General features: G+C 43.1%; 1 protein-coding gene across 4 annotated transcripts in view; it reads left to right on the top strand.

Annotated features, from left to right (window-relative positions):
* coro2ba (coronin, actin binding protein, 2Ba) overlaps positions 1-15,000 on the top strand; it is a 102,269-nt gene extending 87,269 nt beyond the window's left edge. For 3 of the 4 annotated variants that reach the window (XM_071400725.1, XM_071400726.1, XM_071400727.1), the window contains exons 3-12: positions 5,588-5,704; positions 7,835-7,984; positions 8,251-8,415; positions 9,942-10,058; positions 10,496-10,600; positions 10,945-11,041; positions 12,417-12,609; positions 12,770-12,882; positions 13,154-13,293; positions 13,723-15,000. In XM_071400725.1, the coding sequence (XP_071256826.1) occupies positions 5,588-5,704; positions 7,835-7,984; positions 8,251-8,415; positions 9,942-10,058; positions 10,496-10,600; positions 10,945-11,041; positions 12,417-12,609; positions 12,770-12,882; positions 13,154-13,293; positions 13,723-13,863 (1,338 nt within the window). In that variant the 3' untranslated portion in view covers positions 13,864-15,000. The remainder of the gene's footprint in view (positions 1-5,587; positions 5,705-7,834; positions 7,985-8,250; positions 8,416-9,941; positions 10,059-10,495; positions 10,601-10,944; positions 11,042-12,416; positions 12,610-12,769; positions 12,883-13,153; positions 13,294-13,722) is intronic. The other variant, XM_071400728.1, reaches the window with a different exon arrangement.
* The last annotated feature ends 463 nt before the right edge of the window (positions 15,001-15,463 follow it).

The following is a 15,463-nucleotide window of genomic DNA, read 5'->3' as shown; positions in this document are numbered from 1 at the left end:
ATTGGTTCTACAGATATGATGTAACCTTCAGGTGAATCTGAGGTATTGGTCCTACAGATATGATGTAACCTTCAGGTGAATCGGAGGTATTGGTCCTACAGATATGATGTAACCTTCAGGTGAATCTGAGGCATTGGTTCTACAGATATGGTGTAAACATGTATAAAGAGAATGTACTTATCAAGTAATGGTGTGTGTGTGTGTGTGTGTGTGTGTGTGTGTGTGTGTGTGTGTGTGTGTGTGTGTGTGTGTGTGTGTGTGTGTGTGTGTGTGTGTGTGTGTGTGTGTGTGTGTGTGTGTGTGTGTGTGTGTGTGTGTGTGTGTGTGTGTGTGTGTGTGTGTGTGTGTGTGTGTGTGTTTGTTTCCCTATCAGTGTGTAGAGCTGCTGTGTGTCTAAGTGTGAACGCAGCAGGGTACTCCAGCCCTGTGTTAGATTGATAGTCTCTGGTGAACACAGCAGGGTATAACAGCCCTGTGTTGGAGAGTCTCTGGTAAACACAGCAGGGTACTCCAGCCCTGTGTTAGAGAGTCTCTGGTGAACACAGCAGGGTATAACAGCCCTGTGTTAGATGGATAGTCTCTGGTGAACACAGCAGGGTACTCCAGCCCTGTGTTAGATTGATAGTCTCTGGTGAACACAGCAGGGTACTCCAGCCCTGTGTTAGATTGATAGTCTCTGGTGAACACAGCAGGGTACTCCAGCCCTGTGTTAGAGAGTCTCTGGTGAACACAGCAGGGTACTCCAGCCCTGTGTTAGAGAGTTTCTGGTGAACACAGCAGGGTATAACAGCCCTGTGTTGGAGAGTCTCTGGTGAACACAGCAGGGTACAACAGCCCTGTGTTAGAGAGTCTCTGGTGAACACAGCAGGGTATAACAGCCCTGTGTTGGAGAGTCTCTGGTGAACACAGCAGGGTACTCCAGCCCTGTGTTAGAGAGTTTCTGGAGAACACAGCAGGGTACAACAGCCCTGTGTTAGAGAGTCTCTGGTGAACACAGCAGGGTATAACAGCCCTGTGTTAGAGAGTCTCTGGTGATAGTGTGTCGTGTGGCTGTTGCCAGATGACATCATGAGAATGTCTGTGATTGGAAGTCTTTTGTCTTTAACCCTTAAAGGGAGCCAACCAGTGTACTGAATGCCCAGAGGGCCTGGTTCAACCCAAGGTCTCATTCACACCATCTCAGAATTGTGATCCAGATTCACCCTGGCTTCTGCCTGATGCCCTCCCTTTGTCCTCTATGTATTCATATTCAAAGACTTCGAATTCCATAACCGATTTAATAATGGCATAACCCTGTAAGACTTACACTGAGGCCCAATATGCTTCTACAAGATGATATCATGCTTTGTTTTAATATTTTATCAGATGTGTTCCCCACTTTCCCTCAGCTAATGAGGAATGAGTATTTCTGATTAAAACTGTGACATCTGTCATGTCTGTTGAGTATTGAGGACCTATGGGAAATCAAACAGGAGATGATGAGTTTAGTTTATAGAAGAAATCTCTGGAAGAAAGTCTACATTAGAAAATGACACACTAATTCAGAATAGTTGGTAAAGTTTTACTGTGGGAAGCTGTCGAGATTGGACTCTTTTTCTGAAAAGCCTGGGAAGGGACTTTAGCTGTAAATCTGTTCTGACATGAAAAGGATACTCCAAGTTATGAATGCTGGCTGCCCTTGGTTTGTCACACACACACACACACACACACACACACACACACACACACACACACACACACACACACACACACACACACACACACACACACACACACACACACACACACACACACACACACACACACACACACACACACACACAAATACAGTATATACAGTGCATTCGGAAAGTATTCAGACCCATTGACTTTTTCCACATTTTGTTACGTTACAGCCTTATTTTAAATTGATTAAAAAAATTAAAAAATAACTTATCAATCTACATACACTTGCCCCATAATGACGAAGAAAAGACTGCTTTAAAAAAAACCAAAGAAAATACAAATAAAAAACTGAAATTTAACATTTACATAAGTAGTCAGACCCTTTATTCAGTACTTTGTTGAAGCACCTTTGGCAGCTATCAGGCTTTTATAGTAGAGTGGCCAGACGGAAGCCACTCCTCAGTAAAAGGCACATAACATCCCGCTTGGAGTTTGCCAAAAGGCTCACAGACCATGAGAAACAAGATTCTCTGGTCTGCTAAAACCAAGATTGAACTCTTTGACCTGAATGCCAAGCGTCACGTCTCGAGGAAACCTGGCACCATCCCTACGGTGAAGCATGGTGGTGGCAGCATCATACTCTTAGGATGATTTTCGGTGGCATGGACTGGGAGACTAGTCGGCATTGAGGGAAAGATGAACGGAGCAACGTACAGAGAGATCCTTGATGAAAACTTGCTCCAAAGCGCTCAGGACCTCAGACTGTGGTGAAGGTTCACCTTCCAACAGGACAACGACCCTAAGCACACAGCCAAGACAACGCAGGAGTGGCTTCGAGACAAGGCTCTGAATGTCCTTGATTGGCCCAGCCAGAGCCTGGACTTGAACTCGATCGAACATCTCTGGAGAGACCTGAAAATAGCTGTGCAGCGACGCTCCCCATCCAACCTGACAGAGTTTGAGAGGATCTGCAGAGAAGAATGGCAGAAACTCCCCAAATACAGGTGTGCCAAGCTTGTAGCATCATACCCAAGAAGACTCAAAGCTGTAATCACTGCCAAAGGTGCTTCAACAAAGTACTGTGTAAAGGGTCTGAATACTTATGTAAATGTCATATTTTATTTTATTTTATTTTATACATTTGCAAAAATGTCTAAAAAAAAGTTTTTGCTATGTCATTATGGGGTATTGTGTGTAGATTGATGAGGGGGAAATGATTTAATCAATTTTAGAATAAGGCAGTAATGTAAGAAAATATGGAAAACGTCAAGGGGTCTGAATACTTTCCGAATGCACTGTATTTATAAATATAAAAATGCATGCACGAACACATGCGCACACACACACACACACACACACACACACACACACACACACACACACACACACACACACACACACACACACACACACACACACACACACACACACACACACACACACACACACACACACACACAGCCAGTTCCACTCAGGCATGGCCTGAAGCTCTCAGCCATATGTCTCTGAGAAAATAAGAAGGAGGTCAGTGGATTGAAGTAACATCAAACATTCATGACATCATGACCAACATTGAGAGGTCTCAGCCATGATCCATCCAAGTCTGCTAATCCAGCGCCTCACTGTGGCCGTAGAGGCACATTGCAATAACAAATCCTTTGGTTGTCCCTGATTCTTAAACAAAGGAAATTAAGTTATTTCTTCAATGTGTATTTCTCTGCTGCATTGTGTTTTTGTTGAGTGTGGACTTTAACAGCCAAGTGTTGAGTTTGTTTGGTAATTGAAGAATCAGCAGGGATAACATTGTTACAGTGTCAGTACACTTTCATCGTGTTTTATTAGCACCCCAACGGTTCAGTTACACAAAGTCAACATTTCTCTGTAAGGGTGAACCTTTAAAAGAGACGTTATTTGACTGGGGTCATCAAATTATCCAATCAATTTTGTAGGGTTGTGTTAACTGTTTACATGGCTAGTGTTACTCAGTGGTGTCCTCTAACCTTGACATATGTAGGGTTGTGTTAACTATTTACAAGGTTAGTGTTACTCAGTGGTGTCCTCTGACCTTGACATATGTAGGTTGTATGATTTTTAAGTAATTCATTTGCATTTTATTGCATGACATAAGTATTTGATATATCAGAAAAGCAGAACTTAATATTTGGTACAGAAACCTTTGTTTGCAATTACAGAGATCATACGTTTCCTGTAGTTCTTGACCAGGTTTGCACACACTGCAGCAGGGATTTTGGCCCACTCCTCCATACAGTCCTTCTCCAGATCCTTCAGGTTTCGGGGCTGTCGCTGGGCAATACGGACTTTCAGCTCCCTCCAAAGATTTTCTATTGGGTTCAAGTCTGGAGACTGGCTAGGCCACTCCAGGACCTTGAGATGCTTCTTACTTAGCCACTCCTTAGTTGCCATGGCTGTGTGTTTCGGGTCGTTGTCATGCTGGAAGACCCAGCCACGACCCATCTTCAATGCTCTTACTGAGGGAAGGAGGTTGTTGGCCAAGATCTCGCGATACATGGCCCCATCCATCCTCCCCTCAATACGGTGCAGTCGTCCTGTCCCCTTTGCAGAAAAGCATCCCCAAAGAATGATGTTTCCACCTCCATGCTTCACGGTTGGGATGGTGTTCTTGGGGTTGTACTCATCCTTCTTCTTCCTCCAAACACGGCAAGTGGAGTTTAGACCAAAAATCTCTATTTTTGTCTCATCAGACCACATGACCTTCTTCCATTCCTCCTCTGGATCATCCAGATGGTCATTGGCAAACTACAGACGGGCCTGGACATGCCCTGGCTTGAGCAGGGGGACCTTGCGTGCGCTGCAGGATTTTAATCCATGACGGCGTTGTGTGTTACTAATGGTTTTCTTTGAGACTGTGGTCCCAGCTCGCTTCAGGTCATTGACCAGGTCCTGCCGTGTAGTTCTGGGCTGATCCCTCACCTTCCTCATGATCATTGATGCCCCACGAGGTGAGATCTTGCATGGAGCCCCAGACCGAGGGTGATTGACCGTCATCTTGAACTTCCTCCATTTTCTAATAATTGCGCCAACAGTTGTTGCCTTCTCACCAAGCTGCTTGCCTATTGTCCTGTAGCCCATCCCAGCCTTGTGCAGGTCTACAATTTTATCCCTGATGTCCTTACACAGCTCTCTGGTCTTGGCCATTGTGGAGAGGTTGGAGTCTGTTTGATTGAGTGTGTGGACAGGTGTCTTTTATACAGGTAACGAGTTCAAACAGGTGCAGTTAATACAGGTAATGAGTGGAGAACAGGAGGGCTTCTTAAAGAAAAACTAACAGGTCTGTGAGAGCCGGAATTCTTACTGGTTGGTAGGTGATCAAATACTTATGTCATGCAATAAAATGCAAATTAATTACTTAAAAAACATACAATGTGATTTTCTGGATTTTTGTTTTACATTCTGTCTCTCAGTTGAAGTGTACCTATGATAAAAATGACAGACCTCTACATGCTTTGTAAGTAGGAAAACCTGCAAAATCGGCAGTGTATCAAATACTTCTTCTCCCCACTGTATGTAGGGTTGTGTTAACTGTTTACATGGCTAGTGTTACTCAATGTTTCCCTCTGAGGGCTCCCGAGTGGCGCAGCGGTCTAAGGCACTGCATCTCAGTGCAAGAGGTGTCACTACAGACCCTGGTTCAATTCCAGGCTGTATCACAACTGGCTGTGATTGGGTGTCCCATAGGGTGGTGCACAATTGACCCAGGGTTGTCTGGCAGTCATTGTAAATAAGGATTTGTTCTTAACTGACTTGCCTAGTTAAATAAAGGTATAAAAAAAATGTACCTTGACATATGGCCTATATGTGTGATGTCATCATTTGGAGAATACATAGCCATGTACATATCTTTCCTCAATATATGATCAGTATGTTTGTTCCTCCGTTTCAGGCCGGCCGCATCGACCCCCACCACCCCAAAGTGTGTGGCCACCAAGGCAATGTCCTGGACATCAAATGGAATCCCTTCTTTGAAAACATTATAGCTTCCTGCTCTGAAGATTCCTCTGTAAGTGCACACATACACACACACACACACACACACACACACACACAGTAAACTGTTGTTTCTGCTGACTCATTGACTGTGCAGCTACAGTTGAAGTCGGAAGTTAACATACACCTTAGCCAAATACATTTAAACTCAGTTTTTCACAATTCCTGACATTTAATCCTCGTAAAAATTCCCTGTCTTAGTTCAGTTAGGATCACCACTTTATTTTAAGAATGTGAAATGTTAGAATAATAGTAGAGAGAATTATTTATTTCAGCTTGTATTTCTTTCATCACATTCCCAGTGGGTCAGAAGTTTACATACACTCAATTTGTATTTAGTAGCATTGCCTTTAAATTGTTTAACTTGGGTCAAACGTTTCGGGTAGCCTTCCACAAGCTTCCCACAATAAGTTGGGTGAATTTTGGCCCATTCCTCCTGACAGAGCTGGTGTAACTGAGTCAGATTTGTAGGCCTCCTTGCTCGCACACGGTTTTTCAGTTCTGCCCACAAATTTTCTATAGGCTTGAGGTCAGGGCTTTGTGATGGCCACTCCAATACCTTGACTTTGTTGTCCTTAAGCCATTTTGCCACAACTTTGTTAGTATGCTTGGGTTCATTGTCCATTTGGAAGACCCATTTGTGACAAAGCTTTAACTTCCTGATTGATGTCTTGAGATGTTGCTTCAATATATCCACATCATTTTCCTATCTCATGATGCCATCTATTTTGTGAAGTGCACCAGTCCCTCCTGCAGCAAAGCACCCCCACAACATGATGCTGCCAACCCGTGCTTCACGGTTGGGATGCTGTTCTTCGGCTTGCAAGCCTCCCCCTTTTTCCTCCAAACATAACGATGGTCAATATGGCCAAACAGTTCTATTTTTGTTTCATCAGACCAGAGGACATTTCTCCAAAAAGTACCATCTTTGCCCCATGTGCAGTTGCAAACTGTAGTCTTGCTTTTTTATGGCGGTTTTGGAGCAGTGGCTTCTTCCTTGCTGAGCGGCCTTTCAGGTTATGTCGATATAGGACTCGTTTTACTATGGATATAGATACTTTTGTACCTGTTTCCTACAGCATCTTCACAAGGTCCTTTGCTGTTGTTCTGGGATTTATTTGATTTGCACTTTTCGCAGCAAAGTATGTTCATCTCTAGGAGACAGAACGTGTCTCCTTCCTGAGCGGTATGACAGCTGCGTGGTCCCATGGTGTTTATACTTACGTACTATTGTTTGTACAGATGAACGTTTGGAAATTGCTTCCAAGGATGAACCAGACTTGTGGAGGTCTACAATTTTGGTTGAAAAACGAGTTTTAATGATTCCAACCTAAGTGTATGTAAACCCTCACAGAGCTCCCTAACAGAGCTCCCTCACAGAGCTCCCTCACAGAGCTACATCACAAAGCTACCTCACAGAGCTACATCACAGAGCTCCCTAACAGAGCTCCCTCACAGAGCTCCCTCACAGAGCTCCATCACAAAGCTACATCACAGAGCTACATAACAGAGCTCCCTCACAGAGCTCCATCACAGAGCTCCCTAACAGAGCTCCCTAACATAGCTCCCTCACAGAGCTCCATCACAGAGCTCCCTAACAGAGCTCCCTAACATAGCTCCCTCACAGAGCTCCCTCACAGAGCTCCCTCACAGAGCTACATCACAGAGCTACATAACAGAGCTCCATTACAGATTATATGGTCTATTTTCCATCAAGTACACAGCAGCTCCCTATGCTAACATCTTCAATACACACATACAAACTGTCAATCTGATCACAAATAGGATCATGATTACATTAGAGAGACGAGTGTATGACTGGCTAAAGTATCAAAGGTCTAAACGTTAGGTTGACATTGAAGTATCAAAGGTACTCTAACAAAGAATGAAACAGTAATTCAAATGAATTTTGTGAATTTGTTTACTTAAGATGAGATATATGCTAATTGTGTGTGTGTGTGTTCATGTGTACGTGCATGTGCGTGTGCGTGTGTGTGTGTGTGTGTGTGTGTGTGTGTGTGTGTGTGTGTGTGTGTGTGTGTGTGTGTGTGTGTGTGTGTGTGTGTGTGTGTGTGTGTGTGTGTGTGTGTGTGTGTGTGTGTGTGTGTGTGCACGTGTATGTGTGCACTTGTGTGTGTGCCAGGTACGAGTATGGGAGATCCCAGAGGGAGGGCTGAGGCGAAATATGACAGAGGCCATGATGGAGCTGTATGGACACAGCAGGCGTGTGGGCCTCATCGAGTGGCACCCCACCAGCAGTGGAATCCTCTTCAGCGCTGGCTATGACTATAAGGTATCACCACAGATCACTGGCTACAACTATAACATATCATCACAGATCACTGGAAGGTATACACAACAGGGTCATATTCATTAGTGCACATCATAGCACAACGTAACAAAACTATTTGTAATAGTACAAACTAAAAGAAAATGTGTTTTTATTGGAGTTCAGGGGAAGTCTTTCCCCATTTCACTCCCTTTTCTTCAAAGATCAGATATGATCTAAGATAAGATCAGAACTGACAGTTGATATGATTCCCTGTCCGTCCCATCCAGATCCTGATCTGGAACCTGGAGATAGGTGAGCCGGTGAAGATGATCGACTGTCACTCTGACGTCATCGTGTGTATGTCCTTCAACACAGACGGCAGCCTGCTGGCCACCAGCTGTAAAGACAGGAAGCTGCGTGTCATCGAGCCGCGCTCCGGGAGAGTCTTACAGGTCAGTCTTACAGCGAGCAGAGAAAGTTTCACTATTTACCTCCTTTACAGAGACAAGGTTTCACTATTTACCTCCTTCACAGAGACAAGGTTTCACTATTTGCTTCCTTCACAGAGACAAGGTTTCACTATTTGCCTCCTTCACAGAGACAAGGTTTCACTATTTGCCTCCTTCACAGAGACAAGGTTTCACTATTTGCCTCCTTTACAGAGACAAGGTTTCACTATTTACCTCCTTCACAGAGACAAGGTTTCACTATTTACCTCCTTCACAGAGACAAGGTTTCACTATTTACCTCCTTCACAGAGACAAGGTTTCACTATTTACCTCCTTCACAGAGACAAGGTTTCACTATTTACCTTCATCATAGAGACAAGGTTTCACTATTTGCCTCGTTCACAGAGACAAGGTTTCACTATTTGCCTCGTTCACAGAGACAAGGTTTCACGATTTACCTCCTTTACAGAGATAAGGTTTCACTATTTACCTCCTTTACAGAGTACATATAAACGAGTGAATATAATGCCCCATTGAGGTAGAGTATCTGTGTGATTGTTCCCCACATTTAGAGTAAATATAATATCCCATTACAGTAGAGTCTCTGTGTGTTTGTTCCCCACATTTAGAGTGAATATAATGCCCCATTACAGTAGAGTCTCTGTGTGTTTGTTCCCCACATTTAGAGTGAATATAATGCCCCATTACAGTAGAGTCTCTGTGTGATTGTTCCCCACATTTAGAGTGAATATAATGCCCCCATTACAGTAGAGTCTCTGTGTGTTTGTTCCCCACATTTAGAGTGAATATAATGCCCCATTACAGTAGTCTCTGTGTGTTTGTTCCCCACATTTAGAGTGAATATAATGCCCCATTACAGTAGTCTCTGTGTGTTTGTTCCCCACATTTAGAGTGAATATAATGCCCCATTACAGTAGAGTTTCTGTGTGTTTGTTCCCCACATTTAGAGTGAATATAATGCCCCATTACAGTAGTCTCTGTGTGTTTGTTCCCCACATTTAGAGTGAATATAATGCCCCATTACAGTAGAGTCTCTGTGTGTTTGTTCCCCACATTTAGAGTGAATATAATGCCCCATTACAGTAGAGTCTCTGTGTGATTGTTCCCCACATTTAGAGTGAATATAATGCCCCCATTACAGTAGAGTCTCTGTGTGTTTGTTCCCCACATTTAGAGTGAATATAATGCCCCATTACAGTAGTCTCTGTGTGTTTGTTCCCCACATTTAGAGTGAATATAATGCCCCATTACAGTAGAGTCTCTGTGTGTTTTTCCCCACATTTAGAGTGAATATAATGCCCCATTACAGTAGTCTCTGTGTGTTTGTTCCCCACATTTAGAGTGAATATAATGCCCCATTACAGTAGAGTCTCTGTGTGATTGTTCCCCACCTTTAGAGTGAATATAATGCCCCATTACAGTAGAGTCTCTGTGTGATTGTTCCCCACATTTAGAGTGAATATAATGCCCCATTACAGTAGAGTCTCTGTGTGATTGTTCCCCACCAGCACGCCAGCTGTAAGAACCACAGGGTGAACAGAGTGGTGTTTCTGGGCAACATGAAGAGGCTGCTGACGACAGGTGTGTCCCGGTGGAACACCAGACAGATTGCATTGTGGGATCAGGTGAGGCAGCCGGGGACCCCCTGCTGGGATGTGGGGCTGTATGTGTCCCCTTGGGTGTGTGTGTGTGTGTGTGTGTGTGTGTGTGTGTGTGTGTGTGTGTGTGTGTGTGTGTGTGTGTGTGTGTGTGTGTGTGTGTGTGTGTGTGTGTGTGTGTGTGTGTGTGTGTGCGTACATGCGTGCGTGCGTGTGTGTGTATGTGTGCAACTGCACTTGTGTGTATATCCTCAATTAAGAATTGTGTGTGTCCTCAAGTGTGTGTGTTCAGGAACAATGTCTGAACCCTGTGTGTGTGTGTGTGTGTGTGTGTGTGTGTGTGTGTGTGTGTGTGTGTGTGTGTGTGTGTGTGTGTGTGTGTGTGTGTGTGTGTGTGTGTGTGTGTGTGTGTGTGTGTGTGTGTGTGTGTGTGTGTGTGTGTGTGTGTGTGTGTTGTCCCACAGGAGGACCTGTCTATGCCCATGGTAGAAGAGGAGATAGACGGTCTCTCAGGGCTGCTGTTTCCTTTCTATGATGCAGACACACACATGCTGTACCTGGCAGGAAAGGTGAGCACTACCCCTTACACAACACAATGAACAGTGAACATGAGTGTGGACTCATGTAGTGGATCTTTTTTTAAAGACAAATTAGTCATTTGATTGGTTTAGGTAGATGTGAGACGTCATTTGATTGGTTTAAGTAGATGTGAGACCATAGTGTATCCAAAATGTTAACTCGTTAACCAAAAATATTCTTAAATAGTATTTTACATTCCCTGATTCAATGATGGTATTCCCTTTCTGTTTCACCAACAACCCCTGTCAGTAACAGTGAAGGTAAAACATATATGAAAATGTATTGGAAGACATCTGGGTCAGATAGCAAACAAATACATCCATTCCATTCACAGGGCGATGGCAACATCCGTTACTATGAGATCACCACAGAGAAGCCCTACCTGCAGTATCTCATGGAGTTCCGCTCCCCTGCCCCACAGAAAGGTCTTGGTAAGTGACAGACTCACCGGGGGCCGACCCTTACAAACAGAGACCCAAACGGGTTTGGGTTTGTTTGCTCAGCCACATCTTAGCTTTCATTCAGTAATGTTGTTGCTCTTTTTCTGAGTGAAAAATAATGTTTGAAAAATCTATGGAAATCTCATCAATGATTTTATACATGTTATACAGTAACATCACTATGGTGATGTCTAAGGTAATGTTATACAGTAGCAGGACAATGGTAATGTCTAAGGTAATGTTATACAGTAACATCACTATGGCGATGTCTAAGGTAATGTTATACAGTAGCAGGACTATGGTAATGTTATGCAGTAACATCACTATGGTGATGTCTAAGGTAATGTTATACAGTAGCAGGACTATGGTAATGTTATACAGTAACATTACTATGGTAATGTCTAAGGTAATGTTATACAGTAACATCACTATGGTGATGTCTACGGTAATGTTATACAGTAGCAGGACTATGGTAATGTTATGCAGTAACATCACTATGGTGATGTCTAAGGTAATGTTATACAGTAACAGGACAATGGTGATGTCTAAGGTAATGTTATACAGTAACATCACTATGGTGATGTCTAAGGTAATGTTATACAGTAACATCACTATGGTGATGTCTAAGGTAATGTTATACAGTAACATCACTATGGTGATGTCTAAGGTAATGTTATACAGTAACAGGACAATGGTGATGTCTAAGGTAATGTTATGCAGTAACATCACTATGGTGATGTCTAAGGTAATGTTATACAGTAGCAGGACAATGGTAATGTCTACGGTAATGTTATACAGTAACATCACTATTGTGATGTCTAAGGTAATGTTATACAGTAACATCACTATGGTGATGTCTAAGGTAATGTTATACAGTAACATCACTATGGTGATATCTAAGGTAATGTTATACAGTAACATCACTATGGTGATGTCTAAGGTAATGTTATACAGTAACATCACTATGGTGATGTCTAAGGTAATGTTATACAGTAGCATCACTATGGTGATATCTAAGGTAATGTTATACAGTAGCAGGACTATGGTGATGTCTAAGGTAATGTTATACAGTAGCAGGACTATGGTAATGTCTAAGGTAATGTTATACAGTAACATCACTATGGTGATGTCTAAGGTAATGTTATACAGTAGCAGGACTATGGTAATGTTATACAGTAGCAGGACTATGGTAATGGCTAAGGTAATGTTATACAGTAGCAGGACTATGGTAATGTTATACAGTAACATTACTATGGTAATGTCTAAGGTAATGTTATACAGTAACATCACTATGGTGATGTCTAAGGTAATGTTATACAGTAGCAGGACTATGGTGATGTCTAAGGTACCTCCATTCCCTCCTCAGGTGTGATGCCTAAGCATGGGCTGGACGTCACGGCCTGCGAGGTGTTTCGCTTCTACAAGCTGGTGACGCTGAAGGGGCTGATCGAGCCCATCTCCATGATAGTACCAAGGAGGGTCAGTGTCAGTGGGGATGCCCTTCTCCCTCTCACTTCATATAGCAGTGTTTCTCAATCCATTCCCGGAAAGACCTTAGGGTGTGTGCACATATTTGTTACAGCCCTGCACTAACACACCTCATTCATCTAATCCAGGGCAGTTGAATCAGATTGAATGTTGAATCAGTGCAGGGTCGGAACAAACATGTGCACCCTTGGGAAGAAACAGAGATCTTAAAGTATTGGAACATGCTCTCAGTCTGTCTCTCCTGGTGTTGCAGTCAGAGACGTACCAGGAGGACATCTATCCGATGACGGCAGGGACCGAGCCTGCCCTCTCAGCCAATGACTGGTTGAGTGGTATCAACCGAGGTATAGTGCATGTGTCTTTAGTTTGAATGTTCAGTACACCTTATGATATAGTCCTAGTAGTGGGAGAGGAAATGTTTACATCAATATATAGTGTGTGTGTAGTGTACGTAGCACATTTTCATGAAGTTTGTGTGTGTGTGTGTGTGTGTGTGTGTGTGTGTGTGTGTGTGTGTGTGTGTGTGTGTGTGTGTGTGTGTGTGTGTGTGTGTGTGTGTGTGTGTGTGTGTGTGTGTGTGTGTGTGTGTGTGTGTGTGTGTGTGTGTGTGCGTAGACCCAGTGTTAATGTCCCTGAAGAAGGGCTACCAGAAGCCCAACCAGCTGGTGTTCAAGGCACCGGTGAAGGAAAAGAAAGGTGTGGTGGTCAACGGCATTGACCTGCTGGAAAACGTGCCACCCAGGACAGAGAACGAGGTGTGTTCATCAGATAACTGTGGATGGAGGTATGGGTGGGTGAATGGATAAATGAAAAGAGAGGGAAGAAGGTTGGTTGGTTGGTGAGTGAGTGTATTAAACACTACTTGGAATGGGGTGCAAATGCTCAAATAACTTCCTGAGCACAATTACAAACTATGGTCTATAGCCTGTTATCTTTGTGGACCTGTTCCACTCTTTTCTGTAGTTCCTGGGGATGTTCTTCAGGTTGCTATGTGACCCTGATCCCTCTATTCTGTAGTTCCTGGGGATGTTCTTCAGGTTGCTATGTGACCCTGATCCCTCTATTCTGTAGTTCCTGGGGATGTTCTTCAGGTTGCTATGTGACCCTGATCCCTCTATTCTGTTGTTCCTGGGGATGTTCTTCAGGACGCTATGTGACCCTGATCCCTCTGTTCTGTTCTGTAGCTACTGAGGATGTTCTTCAGGCAGCAGGAGGAGCTGAGAAAGCTGAAGGAGGAGCTGAACACCAAGGACGTTAAAATACGCCAGCTGGAGCTGGAACTCAACAACCTGAGGAACGTCAGCCCCGTTGGAAACAATGTCTGACCTCTGACCTCTAGCTTATGGCACCACCATCACCACCATGCCACGTCCAGCGTCCTCCCTCCCTTTCATTGTGTATCATTTGTACTTCCTGTTGCAATTGATAATGTAATAGCCACCGGATAATGTAAAGACTGATTATAACGTTTGTGTAACAATTTTTGTTATCGATAATGTAATCATATTGACATCACTGTTAAATCCCTCAATTGATAACATAATAACCAACTGGTAATGTAATTTATTGTTATAAGATTTTTTTAAATTCTTTTCGATTGATGTATCCTGATATCCGGTTTGGTTTCATTATGATTAGTTATTACATCATCAGTCGCAATACACCCCTCCCCCCTACTGCAGAGCACCATCAGTGTATCCCCGGGGTCCTCACACCCCACCTGCCATGTCATGCCCCTCTGAGTCCACGTGGCAAAGCCTTTGTCATCACCCAGAAATGCCACCCCCAAATCCTCCAACCTCCACCCTGCCATCACCAGAGACTACTCTGGGGAAAGAGATTGACTTCCCCCTTCTACCCCAATCCTCCCCCATGGCCTATCCACTGCAAACCAACTCACAGCAAAGCTGCAACATCTCAACCTCCCAATGGAAGAGTCTTCTACTTGTTCCAACTACTGTGGATGATGAGTTTTACAGGGACATGAATGAGGTGTATTTCAAGACAGTTTTTTTTCTTCATCTCTCCTAAGAATGTGTTGTCTGTAAAAAGCTGCAGCTCTGGCTCAGACTGGCATACAGCAACCCAAATGTAGTCTTAATGGGCAGTTTGTCTGTCGCCTCAGTCATTATCTTTAGGAGAAGTTTTGTTGGAAAATGTATTATTGTTACTATTTATTTGTTATATTTGATGTTTTTAGCTAACTCTTTATGCAGAAACATTCATCTCATGTCTTTGGGAGAAATCGTGGTCATGAAAATGATGGCTGACACACTTGTGATTGAATTATGTTTTCACCCAAATGGTGGCAATTTGTAAGTATACTCAAACAGATCCTGTATTTTCTAGATTGAATCGACACAATACTCAAATCTGGTAAATTGGAATATTAGTCAACATGAAATTAGGTTATGTACGTAACAGTACATCAAACTGAAATATGAATACAATATTTGTCTTTATACCTTTCAGTTATGAATATTCTATTTAAGAAAGTTACCCACATTGTTAATCTGTGGTATTCCACATGATCCATTCCACTCAAGTTAAGACTCTGATACTTACTGTAGATCAGGTTACCTATACTATACCTCTACAGATGAATCATTATTTGTACCATTGTCATAATATTGTCATAATCGGTAACATACTCTGCAGGGGTTGACTGACTAAATGAATGAAACAGCAATATTACTTACACAAGGTAATTATTTACATCTTTACCCCTAACATATACCTTGTAAAGACCCCCCCTCAAATGTTATACTGCAATAGTGTGTCCCTATCCAATGAAGACGCCTAGCAAACAAATGTAGGTACAGTAGCGTGGTTGCCAGGTGTTACATTTTGCTTTAGCCAACTCCTCTGGCATTCATTGTCGTGCCATATGGACATTGGAGAAGTTGCCTTAAGCTCTTACAGGTG

The sequence above is a fragment of the Salvelinus alpinus genome, chromosome 5 (genome assembly GCF_045679555.1).
Source record: "Salvelinus alpinus chromosome 5, SLU_Salpinus.1, whole genome shotgun sequence".
NCBI classification, from domain to species: domain Eukaryota; kingdom Metazoa; phylum Chordata; class Actinopteri; order Salmoniformes; family Salmonidae; genus Salvelinus; species Salvelinus alpinus.
This window is presented reverse-complemented; position numbering and strand designations above follow the sequence as displayed.